The 15,424-nt window shown below is 35.3% G+C and overlaps 1 protein-coding gene across 2 annotated transcripts in view; it reads left to right on the top strand.

Annotated features, from left to right (window-relative positions):
• The window catches only part of LOC115235032 (protein Wnt-11b-like), a 26,621-nt gene extending 12,125 nt beyond the window's left edge, over positions 1-14,496 (top strand). For both annotated transcript variants that reach the window (XM_029806517.1, XM_029806518.1), the window contains 4 exons: positions 6,347-6,591; positions 7,877-8,229; positions 8,433-8,704; positions 13,192-14,496. In XM_029806517.1, coding sequence (XP_029662377.1) covers positions 6,347-6,591; positions 7,877-8,229; positions 8,433-8,704; positions 13,192-13,366 — 1,045 coding nt within the window. In that variant the 3' untranslated portion in view covers positions 13,367-14,496. The remainder of the gene's footprint in view (positions 1-6,346; positions 6,592-7,876; positions 8,230-8,432; positions 8,705-13,191) is intronic.
• Positions 14,497-15,424: the final 928 nt, after the last annotated feature.

The following is a 15,424-nucleotide window of genomic DNA, read 5'->3' as shown; positions in this document are numbered from 1 at the left end:
TAATATAGACAAAGCAACCGTGTATAAAGATTAATATAAAAATAAATATTTTAAAATGAATAAAGCAAAGAATTATTAAATCGAAAATGTTTTTGATAAAATAGTTATTTGTATTTTCTTTATTTTTTTATTTCTTCTGCTTAAAATCGTTTCGCAAGTCATTTCTCATTACTCTCTGATTTCTATTAATCATTCCTGCGTTGAGAATAATTTCTTTCATTTGAAATTATGCACGAAGTTGCCTCGTTAACATTTAAAGCTGATGTGGAGACGATTGTCGATTAACCTTCTTTTTCGAAGATTTCTCGGCCTCTGGATATACTTTAATTGTCGTACGAGATTTGTGGCGAATTTCATCGTCTACGAAGGAGGGGGCGAGGTAAAGGCTAAAGGGGAAGAGAGCGGAAAAAGCGGAAACAGAGAGAAGGTTGAGCGGCGGAAGATGATGAATGGCGGAGTGATGGTGCTTTTGCGTGCAAAATTGGAAGTACGGGGGAATACGACGAGGGGAGAGGGAAAATACGTAAGGAAGATGATCGGGGAGCGGCACGAGGATAGCCAGGGGTGGAAGATTAGGGGTTGCCTACAAATCGTGATTTATAAACGACGTTTTCCAAGAACTCGCCCCAAGAACGAAGCCTACGCAGGTCTTCTCTCGCGATTCATTTGTTTATAATTATCGCGGTCGACATTGACGGATAATTTCGAAGGGTGATTCGAATTCTAAGTTTTGTTGCTTTTCGGGGGCGAGCAACCATCGATCCTCCGTTGTCTTAAGGCGTCCGGTAGCAATACGGTCGGACGATGATCTTTCTGCATTAAGGAGTATCGCCGGACTTATCGCGCAATTTTTTATTTGGAAATAGTAGAATTTAAACGAAGAATAATGATACTTGTGTCTTGAAAGTAAAGCAATAATTTTTCAACGATGAAAAATCAAGAAGGCTTATTGATAGAGATAAAAATAAGAGGAATATAAATAACAGAATTTCGTTTCTTATGAACAGTTTCATCCTTACATCTCAAGGCACGTCATTTTTTTAGTTTTTTCTAATCTTCTCGCGATTAAAAATGAACTGAACTGCTGCTATAAATCTATTAATCATCGTCTGGAAGATCGAAGATTGTTGCTCACAACTTCGAGACGACGTTGCGAATAGCATTCTCGCCGAGCAATCTGCGGCTCTTTCAGCGAGATCATGTGGATATCTTCGTAGAATCGAGGCCAAGGATCGATTTATAATAATTTACTTGCAACGCCCGCAACGAACGCCCGAAGGGTCACGCTGAATCACACGCGAGTTGCTATTTATAAGATCATTCTTGACGAGGCGATCTCTACAATGCATCGCTCGTAAATCACGCATTCTTACTTAACGCGAGTTGGAGAGCAGCGGTATTACACCGCTGCAGTGTTGAACTCGCGTCCTACGCAAGGAGATCCTAACTCGGTCGTCTCGTTAATTTGTCATTCGAGGGACACCAACGTCGAAGGGATTATAAACAAATTGGACGTTAATTCCGAAACAAGTTGGGTTAATTGATGAAGTATCACTCTACACGATTTGTTAAGATTAAAGTAAAAAAAAAACAAACGTTAATAAGATTCCTTGAACAGATAATTATGATGTGATTCAATTTTGAGATATCCTCTCTTGATTGATAGTGTTATAAATATATTGTCGTGTATTTCCCCCTTTTTCAGTTAGTAGTTAATGAGCGCGAATGCGAATTGGTTATATCCAATCGCTCGTGATTTCATAATAATACGAACCCATTTCATTCCCTCTCTCGTCTTTTCAGATACGCCTTTAAACAGTTCCTCCTCTTTTCAATCCCTCCGATCGGACAAACTCGTAGGCGCTCGCGCCTATTATCGGTCTCATAAAAACCACACTTTATGATTCTACCAGTCAAAATGAATTTCGAAAGTGTAGCTGGTCCATACGCAGTTTCGAAATATATATTGCCATCTTTCTTTTTTTTTTTCGAAGAAACTGCCGTGCATTTTCATAAGAATGTCCGCCACGAGCGTCCGTGAAGTTTCTTCTGTCGCGAGATTCTCGCGCGTAAAACGAAATGGTCAACGGTATACAAATCAAATTATGTAAAATGGTAATATACACGCGATAACATTACTATTCCCCTGCATGTGATAGCGATCATCTAAATGGAAATTCCAAATGGGAAATCAAGGATAATGCACGTCATTCAAGTTTTATGTTAAAAAAATTATTTCGCAGGTATAATATATCCGAACCGGAACAATTTCAAAAAAATGTATTCTTCAACGTAACGGAATTTTTTTTTTCGGAAGAAAGTGAATATCGCCATCGTTGAACCGTTTCGAAATCCCGTGAGAAGCGAAACGAAAGGCGCAGCTTCGACGGATGCTCGTCAGTAGCATTATACTCGGCATCCCGCAGGGTGGCACGATATTATACGTCAAAGAGTAAGAAGGAAACATTAGAGCTACCCATAACGAAGGTAGTTATTGAACAATACGAACGCGATCGCGAAATGACGAGAGAGTTGGCCGTAAGCTACTCACGCACGCGTGTGGTATTCATTGTATTTTGTAAATTATTAGCTGCGTTACAATGGAGGCAATTATCATATTGCAAAGCACTTCGTAAATCACTTTGCCTGTTTCTATCCTGGTTGTTACATTTCACCTTCCATCGAGATCTATATAGATCTTTCTCTAACGAGCTTCAGTTTATTATTCTAAGAGATATATATCTTAGATGAATTATTCATATCTTCTATAGAGTATTTATCGTGCGTCATTACATTATTCGCTAATCAACCTTAAGATGATTAATCTAATATTGCAAAATTCTAATGTTATTCTGTACAATAATCGACTAATTTTATATTAAAATATTATCCTTTTTTTTGTTTACGTAAAAATCCTTTATTCGCAGATAAACTATTATCAATGTTTGGAATGTTAATTATCATGTGTGCATAGCATTGTGCATAGCACAATCCTCGAAATTAATCAGAAGTAAACTATCGCTTTAAACATCGTGATTGGCCCGATGGTACGCATTGCCGCTGATAATTAATTATCTGACACACGATAGGCAAGTAGTCGCACATTCGTCTTGAGAGAACGACTCATAAATTACTTTACGCGCAAAGCTGCGGGCTGAGCAATACATAATGCAGCTGAAAATTGTGCTTATGTTAGTTATAGAAGTGGCTTGTATTTTACTGTACGCAAGTGGCATCGATTGCTTATTAAATATATTTTGCATTTAATATTTTACTTTTTCCGGTTGTCAAGATAATTTATCTTATTAAATTTCGAAATTACTTACAATTTTATTTAATTTGTGGTAGATCTAAAAAAAAATATGCCAAAAGTCCAAGAATATTCGCGATAAAGACTATCAGAATGTCAACTAAATTGTAATACAATTGATCAGAAGATAAAAAAAATAAAATGTAAAGAATATAGAATATATTTTTTTCTCATCGACTGCATAATCTTCAAAAGAATCTAAATATAAATATTGTAAAAAAAGTAGTTTATATATAAAAGTTTGACATTATCGATATCGCTCCATTATGTTTATTTCTATGTGAGCTGATCATATAAGATAAGATATATTTATCACACACCAGAAATTGGCGTAATTGCGTTGAAGCTGCATTTATTGTGGCTAATTGAAATGGTTGTCCGTTTGACAAATGTTGCTTGCTATGATATGAATTACGTAACAATGCGGAACTAATTCGAATATGCATGATACATCGATTATATTGTTGGCGTATATTGTGATATGATTTATTACAATTGACAATATAATAAATGTTAGATAATGTGTGTGCCTGATATAAAACACGTGATAATTGCTAATAGGAATCGATAAATCGAGCGTAAAATTCGAGACGTTGCCCGAAACTAAACAATTTTTCAACGTACATAAAAACAACATAATTTTCAAAATAATTATATTGAAATAAATAAATAATTATATTAAATTTTGTTATATATTAAAATATATATCGCCTAAAATGTGTTTAAAATCATAATTAGAATCTAGACGAAAATATCTGGTTACGCTTTCTAATTTTCAAGTAATTATCTTTTGAGCCGTCGCTTATCATTATTCCATTATTACTTCCGACAAAAAGATCAAAATGCTGTTGTTAGAAAGCATGCTCTAATCATAGCTTGATTAATCGTAAAAATTTGATACGTACATTCTAGTGGTTAAATCAATCAACATTTAATTATTCATTACATGCATGTTAACTTTGCTAGCAATATTAAACTACTTGTTACCTGTCAACACACGCCGCTTAAAGTACACACATAATTGTACTTAAAACTCTATTAAACATCAATCAAACAGAAAAGTGACAAAGATTGCCTTTATCTTTTCTTTCTCTTTCGCGCATGTATATGGACATTTATCGTTCCTTAAAAAATTATGTGATTGTATTAGAGTTATCACGCTTAAATAATCTAAATATATTTATTTATAGAAAAACTATATACATATGATGCTGTACGAATACCTTTTTATTTTTGATTTATATAAGTACTTAGCGCAAAAATTTTGCTGTGGAAAAAACAAAGTTATAATCCACATCAATGGTCGAATCTGTTTATACACAGATCAGTTGAATTTAATTTTTACTTTGCATTTATTTGTGATCAAGATGTAAATCCGATAATTAACCCTCAATTGATTATAATACAAAATACGACATGTTACATTTATTATTTTGTCAGCGGGTTAAGGTTCTCCTCATTAGTACAGATCAGATTGCCGAAATAATCATCGCGGATTGACGTTTTAATGAACTGATAATTTGGATCGAGTATTTATGGTTCGTAATGAATGAACATCGTGGAAGTTCTTAGATCGTTTCGGGTAAGAATGTTTCCACCATCTCGTTGCTTTTCTTTTTTTTTGCGACACGCAAATGATTCGAGACGCGCGCTCAAGAATTGCGAAGCTTTGGCGCCCTTCATGCGTGCGGCTTTAATGAGCCGTGCGTGCGAAGAATGCAAGCGCGAAATGCTCGTAAAGAGACGTAAGAGAGATATAATCTTTTACTGCCATCCTTATAAAATATTTCTCGTTTTTTGCCGAGCGAAATGTACTTTGTCGCGCAGTATCGAACATCGCGTGAAAGCAGTGAAAGTTTATTTATTTTAGAGAAAACTGCAAATTCGATATTATCTAAAATAAATGTCACAACAGTAAGATACATATATAAAAATATCAAAATAGAAAATTTACATTTGACATTAATGAGAAGACAAAAAGAAAAGATAGATTTATCGGCTCAGAAAGTCTAACGTCATTTACGCGAATGTTACAAGTTTTATGCAAAGCGTATCATATTCTCGGGTTGTAGTGCAATGTGAATGCACGCTCACGAACGTTTACGTGGAAATTATATTCCTGAGTCGAGTCATAACCGCAGCGAATCTCTCGACAAAATGTCATCGAGAGGAAAGGAGGAGCAAGTTGGCGCGAGCTTGCAGCAACGGCCAGCATCAACGGCGGTGACGAGGATGGTAATAATGAATTAGAGAGTCCCGGGCTCTTTTGATAGGGTAATTTCAAGGGTAGGCTCCGTGACACGGGGTTGGCGATTCGGCCATTCTCAGGGTTGTTACGTCTAGACGCGGTTCGGCGACCGCGTGCACGGGTCATTTCGACTTTCAGGTGTCCGTAATTATTATCCCCCGTATACGCTCTCGCGCGTTGCGAACCGAGGTTTAGAGCCGCGCGGCATTCAACCCGCGGCGCTTAAAGGCGAGCCCTTTTCAGCCTCTCGCGCCCTATAATTTTCGAAATTCACCCCCTGATTTACGGCACGGCGCGGGTCGTACCGGGACTGGAGAGGTGAATCGCTCACGGCTGTCGGCCCTTCGACGATCATTCGTCCGACAGAGTCGTACATGCCGAGTGTTTCACCCCGAATTCTACGGTCGCGTGTTCTAAAGTGTTAAAGAGGCAAGGGAGAAATAAGATCCTTCATGCTAGAACTTATTAAGAGCGTCTATTGTTGAATTCTCAATCGCGTAAAACAATTCTGAATCTTTATTATAATATATTACAAGTAGCAATATATTTATAAAAATAACATCTTTAATGAGTATATTTATTTCAGATTTTATAATTTTAATTTTAACGAGATATTTTCTCACACACTTTTTTCACACGCACTTGGGATCGAATATATTTAGATTCAATTTTATATGTAATAATAAAATATAAACGCGCGGCTACCAATAATGTGCGTTATTTTTCTAAATTGAGAATTGCATAAAATCGCATATTTAGACGGATCAATCGAGAATCGTTGTGTTTAGCGGTCTCGGTCGCACCGGCGATACGCAGGATATGTGGACCAGAGAGGCGTGCACCAGCGCGAAGAGTGCAGGTCTGCTGGAAAGGAAGCAAGCGAGAGCCTGCAGGGCTACGCCGGATGTGATGCCCAGTTTAGTGCAAGCCGCCAAAGACACGTCTATAGTATGCCAACAGGCGTTCCGACATCGCAGATGGAATTGTAGCAGCATCGAACGCGCGCCTGACTACACGCCCGAATTGCTTACAGGTTTGTGCTCAATATCACGTTGTTAACAAATCTTTCAAACATTCTAATTGGATTAAAGATATTACGAAATGCCCCTCTAATCTTTTTCAAGAAATACAATTAATAACTGAAAAGTAATTGAATTAATAATTGCAAACAATTTTACTTAATTTTTTTAGAAATATCTTCAGCTGAATCTATCATAAAAAAAATTAATGATTGAGAAAAAACAAACTGTGGATATTAGATTTCTCTCCTTCTTAAAAATTAGCGATTTTAGAGTTAATGAAAAATATAAATTATTTAAAAAAAAAAAAAAAAACCGGTCAAAATCTTTTAATATTCTTAATAACATTGTGACATGTTTTATGTTAATATAAAATGTAAAGATCATTATTATTATATATTAGACTATGTAGTCATATTATTATGCATCAATATTTTACGTATAATAAATTTATAATCAGTAATTTTGCGGGACGGAGGGATGCGAAAGTTGATGAAGATTCCGTGGAAACGTATCGAATATCCTTTGAGAGATTTCCGACGTAAATAGGAAGCGCCTGGCAGGCGCGCCTCAATTAGCGATCATTAACAAACCGTAGCTCCCTCGGTCTTCATCCTCTTGCCTCGTGACCGGCCTCCGTCAGATTAATCGCTCGCGTTTCACGATGATTATATTGTAAATAAAAGTGTGCCCGGAGAGATATCGAGATATCTTCCGTTAATGAGAAAACCGAGAAGCGCCAATGAGAGATATATCACGACCACGCGAACGTAATGTTCGCCGTTGTATTTTTCATTTTCGACAGTACGGTAATCGGCTTTTTTTATTCATCTCAATTGATAAAGGAAAGACTACAAATGTAATTTTTAATTTAAGAACATTAAAATAAAATTTAATTCGACAGTGTCACGATGATATATCAAATGTAATCCGGATGCAATTAATAAATTAAATTATCATAATTGAAATTTGAAAACTATTGTGGCACTGATAATTATTTTCATAATACACATATTGATTTAACAAATGTAGCATCAATTTTATAAACGCGTTAACAAGATGTGCAAATATATTTCAAAAGAAATTGTTTCTGTCAAATATATGTGAAAATATTATTTCACATTTTTTTTTAATTGAAAGTTTAATAGTCATGTAATCTATAGTATATAAATAATAATGTTTAATATATAATTTTATTTTCTTGCGAGTAGAGTGCACCGGTTCATCGGTGCATCGGTGTATCAAAGAAATCAGATCGTTTTATATACGTGTCTTTACTTTCACGTACATTTATTATAGGGACGAGGGAGCAAGCCTTTGTCTACGCGATGTCGGCTGCTGCTGCAGTTTGGCGACTTGCACGAGGATGCGCTTTAGGGAGCCTCGCGGCTTGTTCCTGCGCGACTCCGCCACGAAGAGAGCCGCCTTCACCCTCGGCGCTTATGTCGCCGTCGTCTTTCACCACCATGTCCGTCTCCTTCGACACATTGTCCGTAAGGAATTCTTTTAAATGGGGCGGCTGCGGAGACGACGTGAGATCCGCTTCGAGGATGGCGAAGCGGTTTCTTCAGGGCGCGACGCCGCTCGGAACCGGCGCAACCGCCAAGTTCATGCACGCTGTCAATATGCATAACAACAGGGCGGGTCGAAGGGTGAGTATTCGCGACGGAAGAATAAAAGTGTTAAAACAGATGTACAGAAAGGCGAGTTCTCCCAGTGAATTTTCAAAGTTTCATCATTTAAATATCTTGAAAAGGATACACCTGAAGTCGAGATGAAATTAGTTGAGTAATAAGATTTCGTTATCTATTGGTATTCTCGAAGAGACTGATAATTAATGTTTCTCGTATGACAGGCGGTCGAGCAATCCTTGACTCTGGAGTGCAAGTGCCACGGGGTGTCGGGATCCTGCAGCGTGCGTACCTGCTGGCGCGGTCTGGGCGCATCGGGACCATCCGCCGCCGGAAGTCGTTTGCTTCGCAGATACGCTACCGCGGCTGAAGTCAGACCTAGATCCGGCGGCAGACTACCGCCTTTATATCATCACGACAATCTGCTGTACACCACCAAGAGTCCGGACTACTGTCTGCCGGATAAAAAGAGGGGCAGCCTCGGCACGATCGGCAGGTTAGACGGGTTATTATTTCATGTAATGTGTAAATTGTATCTGATCGCGTATAGGGGTAATAATTATATAAAGGATAAATTATCAAAGATGGGATACCTAAATATCTCTCCCTGAGATTTTTTGAAGATACAAAAGGATGCATGGAAAAATATCGACGATAGTAATAATGTGTCTGAATACCTATATTATATATTCAAGATACTAATTTCTTAATTTATATGCTTATCAGGAAATACAAAAGATAATTGCGTATTGTCTCAAAATTCCGTAATCATGGAGATGCTCTCTTTAAAATGGTTAGCTTTTCAGGATAGAACTTGTTAGAGTTCATAAAACGGTTTAACGTTAGCTCGTTAAAATATTTAGTTTATACACTCACGACTTTGTAAGCGCACTATAAATTTTAATGTCTCTCGATATTAACCGCGTAAAAGAACTCGAATCGCACTTTAACGTGGCCGGTAATGTGAAGAAAAAAGAAATATTTATTAAATTCTATTCCGCGAACCGATCTTTTTTTTTACACGACTACTGTTTGTTAACAAAAGGGAAAAGCAAGATAAACTCACTTCTAACGCCGTTGATTATTGTGTTAATTAATCGCACGAGATTATGTACGCTATATTATGTACAATCGTCAAAAATATAAGTATTCGTTAATATATGCATCTAATATGCATAGCGATGTTTCTTGTCAAAAACAAAAATGATTTTCTCTTACAATGTCTAAATACGAAATAAGCTTACAAACGATTGGAAAAGGAGAGTGTGTGTCAAGAGATTATGTTAATGTTGTAGAAATCCTTCTCCTGGCCTTTCTCGTTCCTTAAAAAAAAAAAAGGCGCGAACGACTTGGTAGGCAGAAAAGAGGTATGCCATGGTGGCTCCGTAAAGTGAAGGGCGGGCATGAAGGGAGAGAAAGATATGAAGACTGCAGCCGATCCACTTTTTTCGGTAGCCGCGGGCTGGAGAGCCTCCTTCCTTTCTCGGCCACAGTAGTTATTTTCGCGATAGGTCATTAACTTTTCTCGAGAACACATTTGAGAGGCTAATTATAGTCTTTGGTGATGAATTCTTTGTTTGATTGAACAGTAAAAAATATTGAAATTGAAATATTGAATATTAAAATACTCTCTACGGTTTCTCTTACGAAATTTTGTTAATACGTGATTTTGGTTCGCGAAAAGACACCGTTCCCTGATAGCGAGCTCGTGTGATTTTATCGCATGCGTTTTCCTAGCTAGTAATCCGGGTTATGAGCTGGCGGTGTATAAAAGTGCGACGAAAGACCATTAGCACCGCTATAACACACTCTCACTGCTGTGACTTGCGGTTTCTTTTTTAGCTTATACCCATCTTCCAATTGCAAACGAAGTATTCTAATAATCATTATTTCAAAATAATACTTCCAGTGTGAAGACTTCTCCAGATATCATTTTACAACTTACAAGCCTCCTCAAGCTATTTCCATGAAAAATTGGCTCGAATGTTGTTACGATAACTAGTTTCGCTTTAGTAACAAACCCTCTCCGTTCCTTCTTTTATGTTAATATTCTTTGCTTTAAATATAAAACATAAACCTTATAAAAATTGTTAATTTTTATCTAACCAAAAATTGGTTTGTTTTTGACAAGAAACATCGCTATGCATATTAGATGCATATATTAACGAATACTTATATTTTTGAGGATTGTACATGATATAGCATACATAACATCGTGCGATTAATTAACGCAATAATCAAGAAATGAGTTCATCTCTTATCTCGCTTTTCCTTTTGTTAAATAATAATTATCATTTCAACATTAATTCTTAATGGCATGTTCAACTTATCCAATCGTTCCCTTTAAGATTCTAATTTGTCGGTTGCTTATTGTTAGATAAGTACAATTTTTCTGTAAAATGATCGTTTTTTGACTCGCTTTCTTGTTATATCGGTCGGAAGTATCGAGTCGTATCAGGTACTAATAAAATATTTTGTCTATCCTATTCAATTCCTTACGGTCTCCGGACAACAAAAATGCCTAGCTACACGCAACAAATTTCTCCGCTTCGATTAGTTATCTTCGACATTAGCCAGAGAGTCAGGCTTATTTATGTGACCGCATTGGTAATTACGCACGAGGCGAGAATGAGAGAAGACGTCCCAAAGAGATAGGGCGCCCTATCATCTCGACGATGACGACACTCGGTCCGAACCTGTTTTCGAAATCGAATGAATACGCCTGTTTTACGATGCCGAATACCGTTACGACTACCCATTCACAGTCTTGTTTCCGGTTTTTTACGAAAGGTGCTAACGTTAATTTTCGCTACGTGTCATTTCGCGAGCTAGTGCTACTGTTCGGAGAGCGCTTTTAACGACGTTACTTTATGACCTCTCGAAAAGCCGTTGCAAAGGTAGGGTTTCCCCATAAAGATCCACATCATCCTTTAGTCATGGATTGTTTAATAAACATGGAACAAATTTCTTTTCACGTTAAATTGGATATCAAATCGTCACATTTAATATTTTTTATATTTATATTTTTCTTATTTTTAATAATTATTATATAAATATTGTGTATAACTGTAAAAAGTTATATAAAATATTTCTAAACCATATTATATTACATATAGAACTTTGTTTGAATCATCCTGCGTAAGAAACATTTGCTAATTCATCATGAGCATGAAAGAAAGATGCAAGTCGCATCCGGTTTAGCGAGAAGAACGGCTTTTTGTAATATACGATGATTGCATTTGCTACGGATTTTCCGGCAGCAGAGAGGATGGTTCTTTATCCCAAATTATTTACGCTTTGTTCCGCGTGAATTAACATCACCCACGGCATTCCAAGAATGATGACGTTCTGTAAGGTGAAGAAAGTACCGGATGCACGCGGTGGATCCGGTGAATTCTTTGTCTTATTTTATTCGATCCATAAATCGCTGAAGCTTATTATTTGTATTCCGCGTGTTTCATACATTACGAAAAACGTGTGAAAGGATGTTGATATAAATTACATATCGGATGTCACGATATTTTCTTGCTACAATGACCATGATAGCCCATATTCCCGTCGTATATTTAATTTTAATTTAATTTAAATTTAATTTAAAAATGAAGGATTTTTTCGCATAGTTCTAAATGATAAGTTTATGAAATACTTTTATCTCCTGATTCTAAATAAAGCGTGTTACATGTGTTAAAAGATGAAGGTAAAACATTGGATTCAATTAACGTAAAATAATCTTTTTCTTTTGACAATGATTTTACAAGAGATGAAATAACATATACCTTTTTTGGACTTTATAGAACTTCATAAATTATCAACAAGCTTTGGTTCATTAATGAGCATGCCAACTCTCTATTCCTTCGATTGGTCAATATATTATCTTAGCCTATTTAGCCCGGATATTCATTTCTTTTCATGCGAACACGATTTCACGTATCAATTTTGAGGCGAGATTTATCGGCGATGCGAATCATCGAGCGTTTCCATCATGCGTGAGGAATTTCTCTCATTCTTAAAAGACATATAAAACAAAATCCGATAATTTTCAAGGCGATTCGTGAACTAAACTAATTCGATCCGTTTGTTTCGCCGATATTTCACTCGCCATTATAGTGTCAAGTTGTTTGGGCACCACTGACTCGCCTCGCCAGTTTGTAGCTTACAACCCAATAATTAGAAGCCCGCTTATAATTATACAAAATAGGCGTGGCGAATATTTATCACGCGGGACGCTTTCGATCGTTCCATGTACGACGAAACAGATTTTTCATGATTCTTTTTTCTTGACACCGTCTATCCGCGTAATCTACGCGGATGCGCAAAGTGAACATCTTTACAGCATATCAGGTGGACATCATGCAAATCGATTAATAATAGAGTCCGAGAAGTCTTACCGAACTAACCGGAGGCAGTTTCGATTATTAAAATTATATAGTTCTCTGCCTCTCCCTTTACGGATTATTATAAGTAATTTCTAAAGAAATATTACGAATCGTAAGATGAATAATCTATAATATTACTCATCCGTTCATGTAATATCCGGTAAATGCGATTATATTCATGAAATAATTGTGCAAATAATAAAAAAATAGTTAATTATTGCTAAAAATACTACACTGAAAAATAATTTAAACAAGCTCTTACTTTATATATACGAGCTTTTTTTAGTTCTGTGTGTATTTAATCTAATCTGACTCTTTTTAAACTGTTTTATATTATTTAGAACAAAAAAGTATAATATCAAAAATCCAAAGTCAAAAATGTTGACAGTATAGATTACGTATGATAATATAATGATTACAAATTATTAATTTTCGGATTTTACCTCTGTCTCTCTTTTTCCGTAATACATCACGTTATTCTTTATTAAAAATTATCATAGATTTATATAGTATATATTAAAAATTTCTAGGAAACTAGTAATTTAGAAATTATTATTTCTAAATATTCGTAGCAACAATGATAAAAAATATGAAAAAAATTTCACAGACAATGTAATGGCAGCAGCTCTGGTTACGAGGGCTGCGAATACCTTTGCTGCGGACGTGGTCACGTTACCAGGACCGAGAACATCCTGGAGAGATGCGACTGCAAGTACATCAGTTGCTGTTACGTAAGGTGCAAGACGTGCAGACGGGTCATACAAACGTATGAGTGTAATTAAAGATACGCGGATCCGGGACAATTATTATGTACGAGCGGGATGAATGCAGCCTTAATCCGCTCGAAGAAGAAGAAACGCCGAACGGTTAACGATGGAATTAGATCCACATGCGCGCGCGTCACATATAACAATCTATTCGATTTATAAACTATATAAACTAACAATAAGACCAAATTAATTCTACGAGAGATGCGCGCGGATGTGAAAGTTGCATCTCGAGTGAGATTCACGCATTCGGTGGCGAGTGAAAACCTGATCTCGCGCGCGGATAAGAAAAACGCAGCGCTAATTATTTAGACGATAAATTATTTATCGTGAATATATAACTCATGGCAGTACGTAATACAGGAGTTATTTATACTATGCTATATATTTGCTATTTATTCAATGTATGTGCGTGTGCATGCGTATGTGTATATGTGTGTGTGTATGTATATCGTGGAAATCCTATGTTTGTCCGCGATGATAATCCGTTTGCCTCTCGATAATCGCGGAATTAATGTAAATTGCGTTATGAAGGAATTGTCGTAGATATTTTGAGACTTAAACGTAGATCAGAGCAATGTACATAGAATGCTCGAATTCAATGTAACCTACATTCTGCAATATATCTTGCTTAGAAATGGCATCTCAATCTTATTCAATCGTTTCCCGCCAAGCAAAAATAACTCGCATAATTTGATACTATTTAATTAGATATATGACAAGATTCAATTTTCATAGTGGAAATTTATGTGTGGATATAAATGATTCAACAACATTCGAATTCGATTCATCGCCGAAAATAATTTTGTATGAAATATTTTTCAGTATCTCGTCAGTTTAAATCCTTTTCTCTTTTGTATGATATGATTAACAGAAAAATAGTTTGTTGATCAGATGGAATGACAAAGCCATTTATATTATATTGTATTAAATTAAATATGTATCACATCTGTTGGAATGCGTGTGGATGATACAATAAACATAACAATATCTGCTCGCGAGTTTGACCAAATTTCATAAACATTTCATGCACTGAAAAAACTGATTGGTAATAGTTATCAAATACATTTAGTTGTGAATTTTAATTGAATATTTGATAATAGTTACTAAATCTTCGATTGGTCCATTTATAAACAAATTTTGTTCATAATTGAGTAAATTAAACAATTTAGTAATAATTACTAAATATTTAATATTTGTCACAAAATCTTTGATGGTTGTAATTAAATATTAGATATATATTACTAAATCATTAAATCCTAGTATTTACTACTAAATTCTTTTTTCAGTATGGATACTTGAGATTATTATTATAAGAGACAATAATCGAAAAATTTCGATAAATATTGTACAACTTCGAGATTCGTTTTTTCCTCTACAATCTTTCTATTGTATAAATCACCAAATAAAAATTCCATATCTGTGTATAATCAGAAGTATCACTAAGATAATTTATTTTACACAGTCTCTCTGATTTTTTCTAAATCAATTTTCTCAACATTTTCTTTATAGCAGCATTAATTAGTAAAAGCTATTTTTATTAATGCTATTCTAAATAATATTCAATAAATTTAAAAACATTTCCATATATATATTTAGAAGTTAGAGTAGTAACAATTTGTAAAAATAGCGTGAAATTATAATCTTCGCGTATAGATCGCATAATATTATCGCATACAATCTCTCTATTACATATTTGCAAATTATTATTATCTTGAATAGACTTATTAGTGTAAAAATCTTTTTAAATTTATTAAATATTATCAACAGAAAGGCATTAATAAGTAGCCTTTATTTTCTATTACGCAGATTGTTATCATATGTTATTAAAGAAAATAGTTTATCGTTGCCAAATATGATTGAGATAAAAAATCTGCGACAAAAATGTTATTTATTTCAAATGTAATCTTAGCTGCCAAATAGCATAAACCGGATTTATCAGGCAATTGCTCTATTTAATTTATTAAACAATCCGTCTCTCCAAAGTGAGGTAAGTGCAGGAACTACATTGAATTTCCAACTAAAGCCGACATATAAATGTATTTTATATATTTATCAAAACGCTATATTTTT

Source organism: Formica exsecta, unplaced genomic scaffold, assembly GCF_003651465.1.
Source record: "Formica exsecta isolate Colony F162 unplaced genomic scaffold, ASM365146v1 scaffold21, whole genome shotgun sequence".
Taxonomy (NCBI): Eukaryota; Metazoa; Arthropoda; class Insecta; order Hymenoptera; family Formicidae; genus Formica; species Formica exsecta.
Note: the sequence above shows the minus strand (reverse complement) of the source record. Positions and strands in the feature narration are given on the sequence as shown.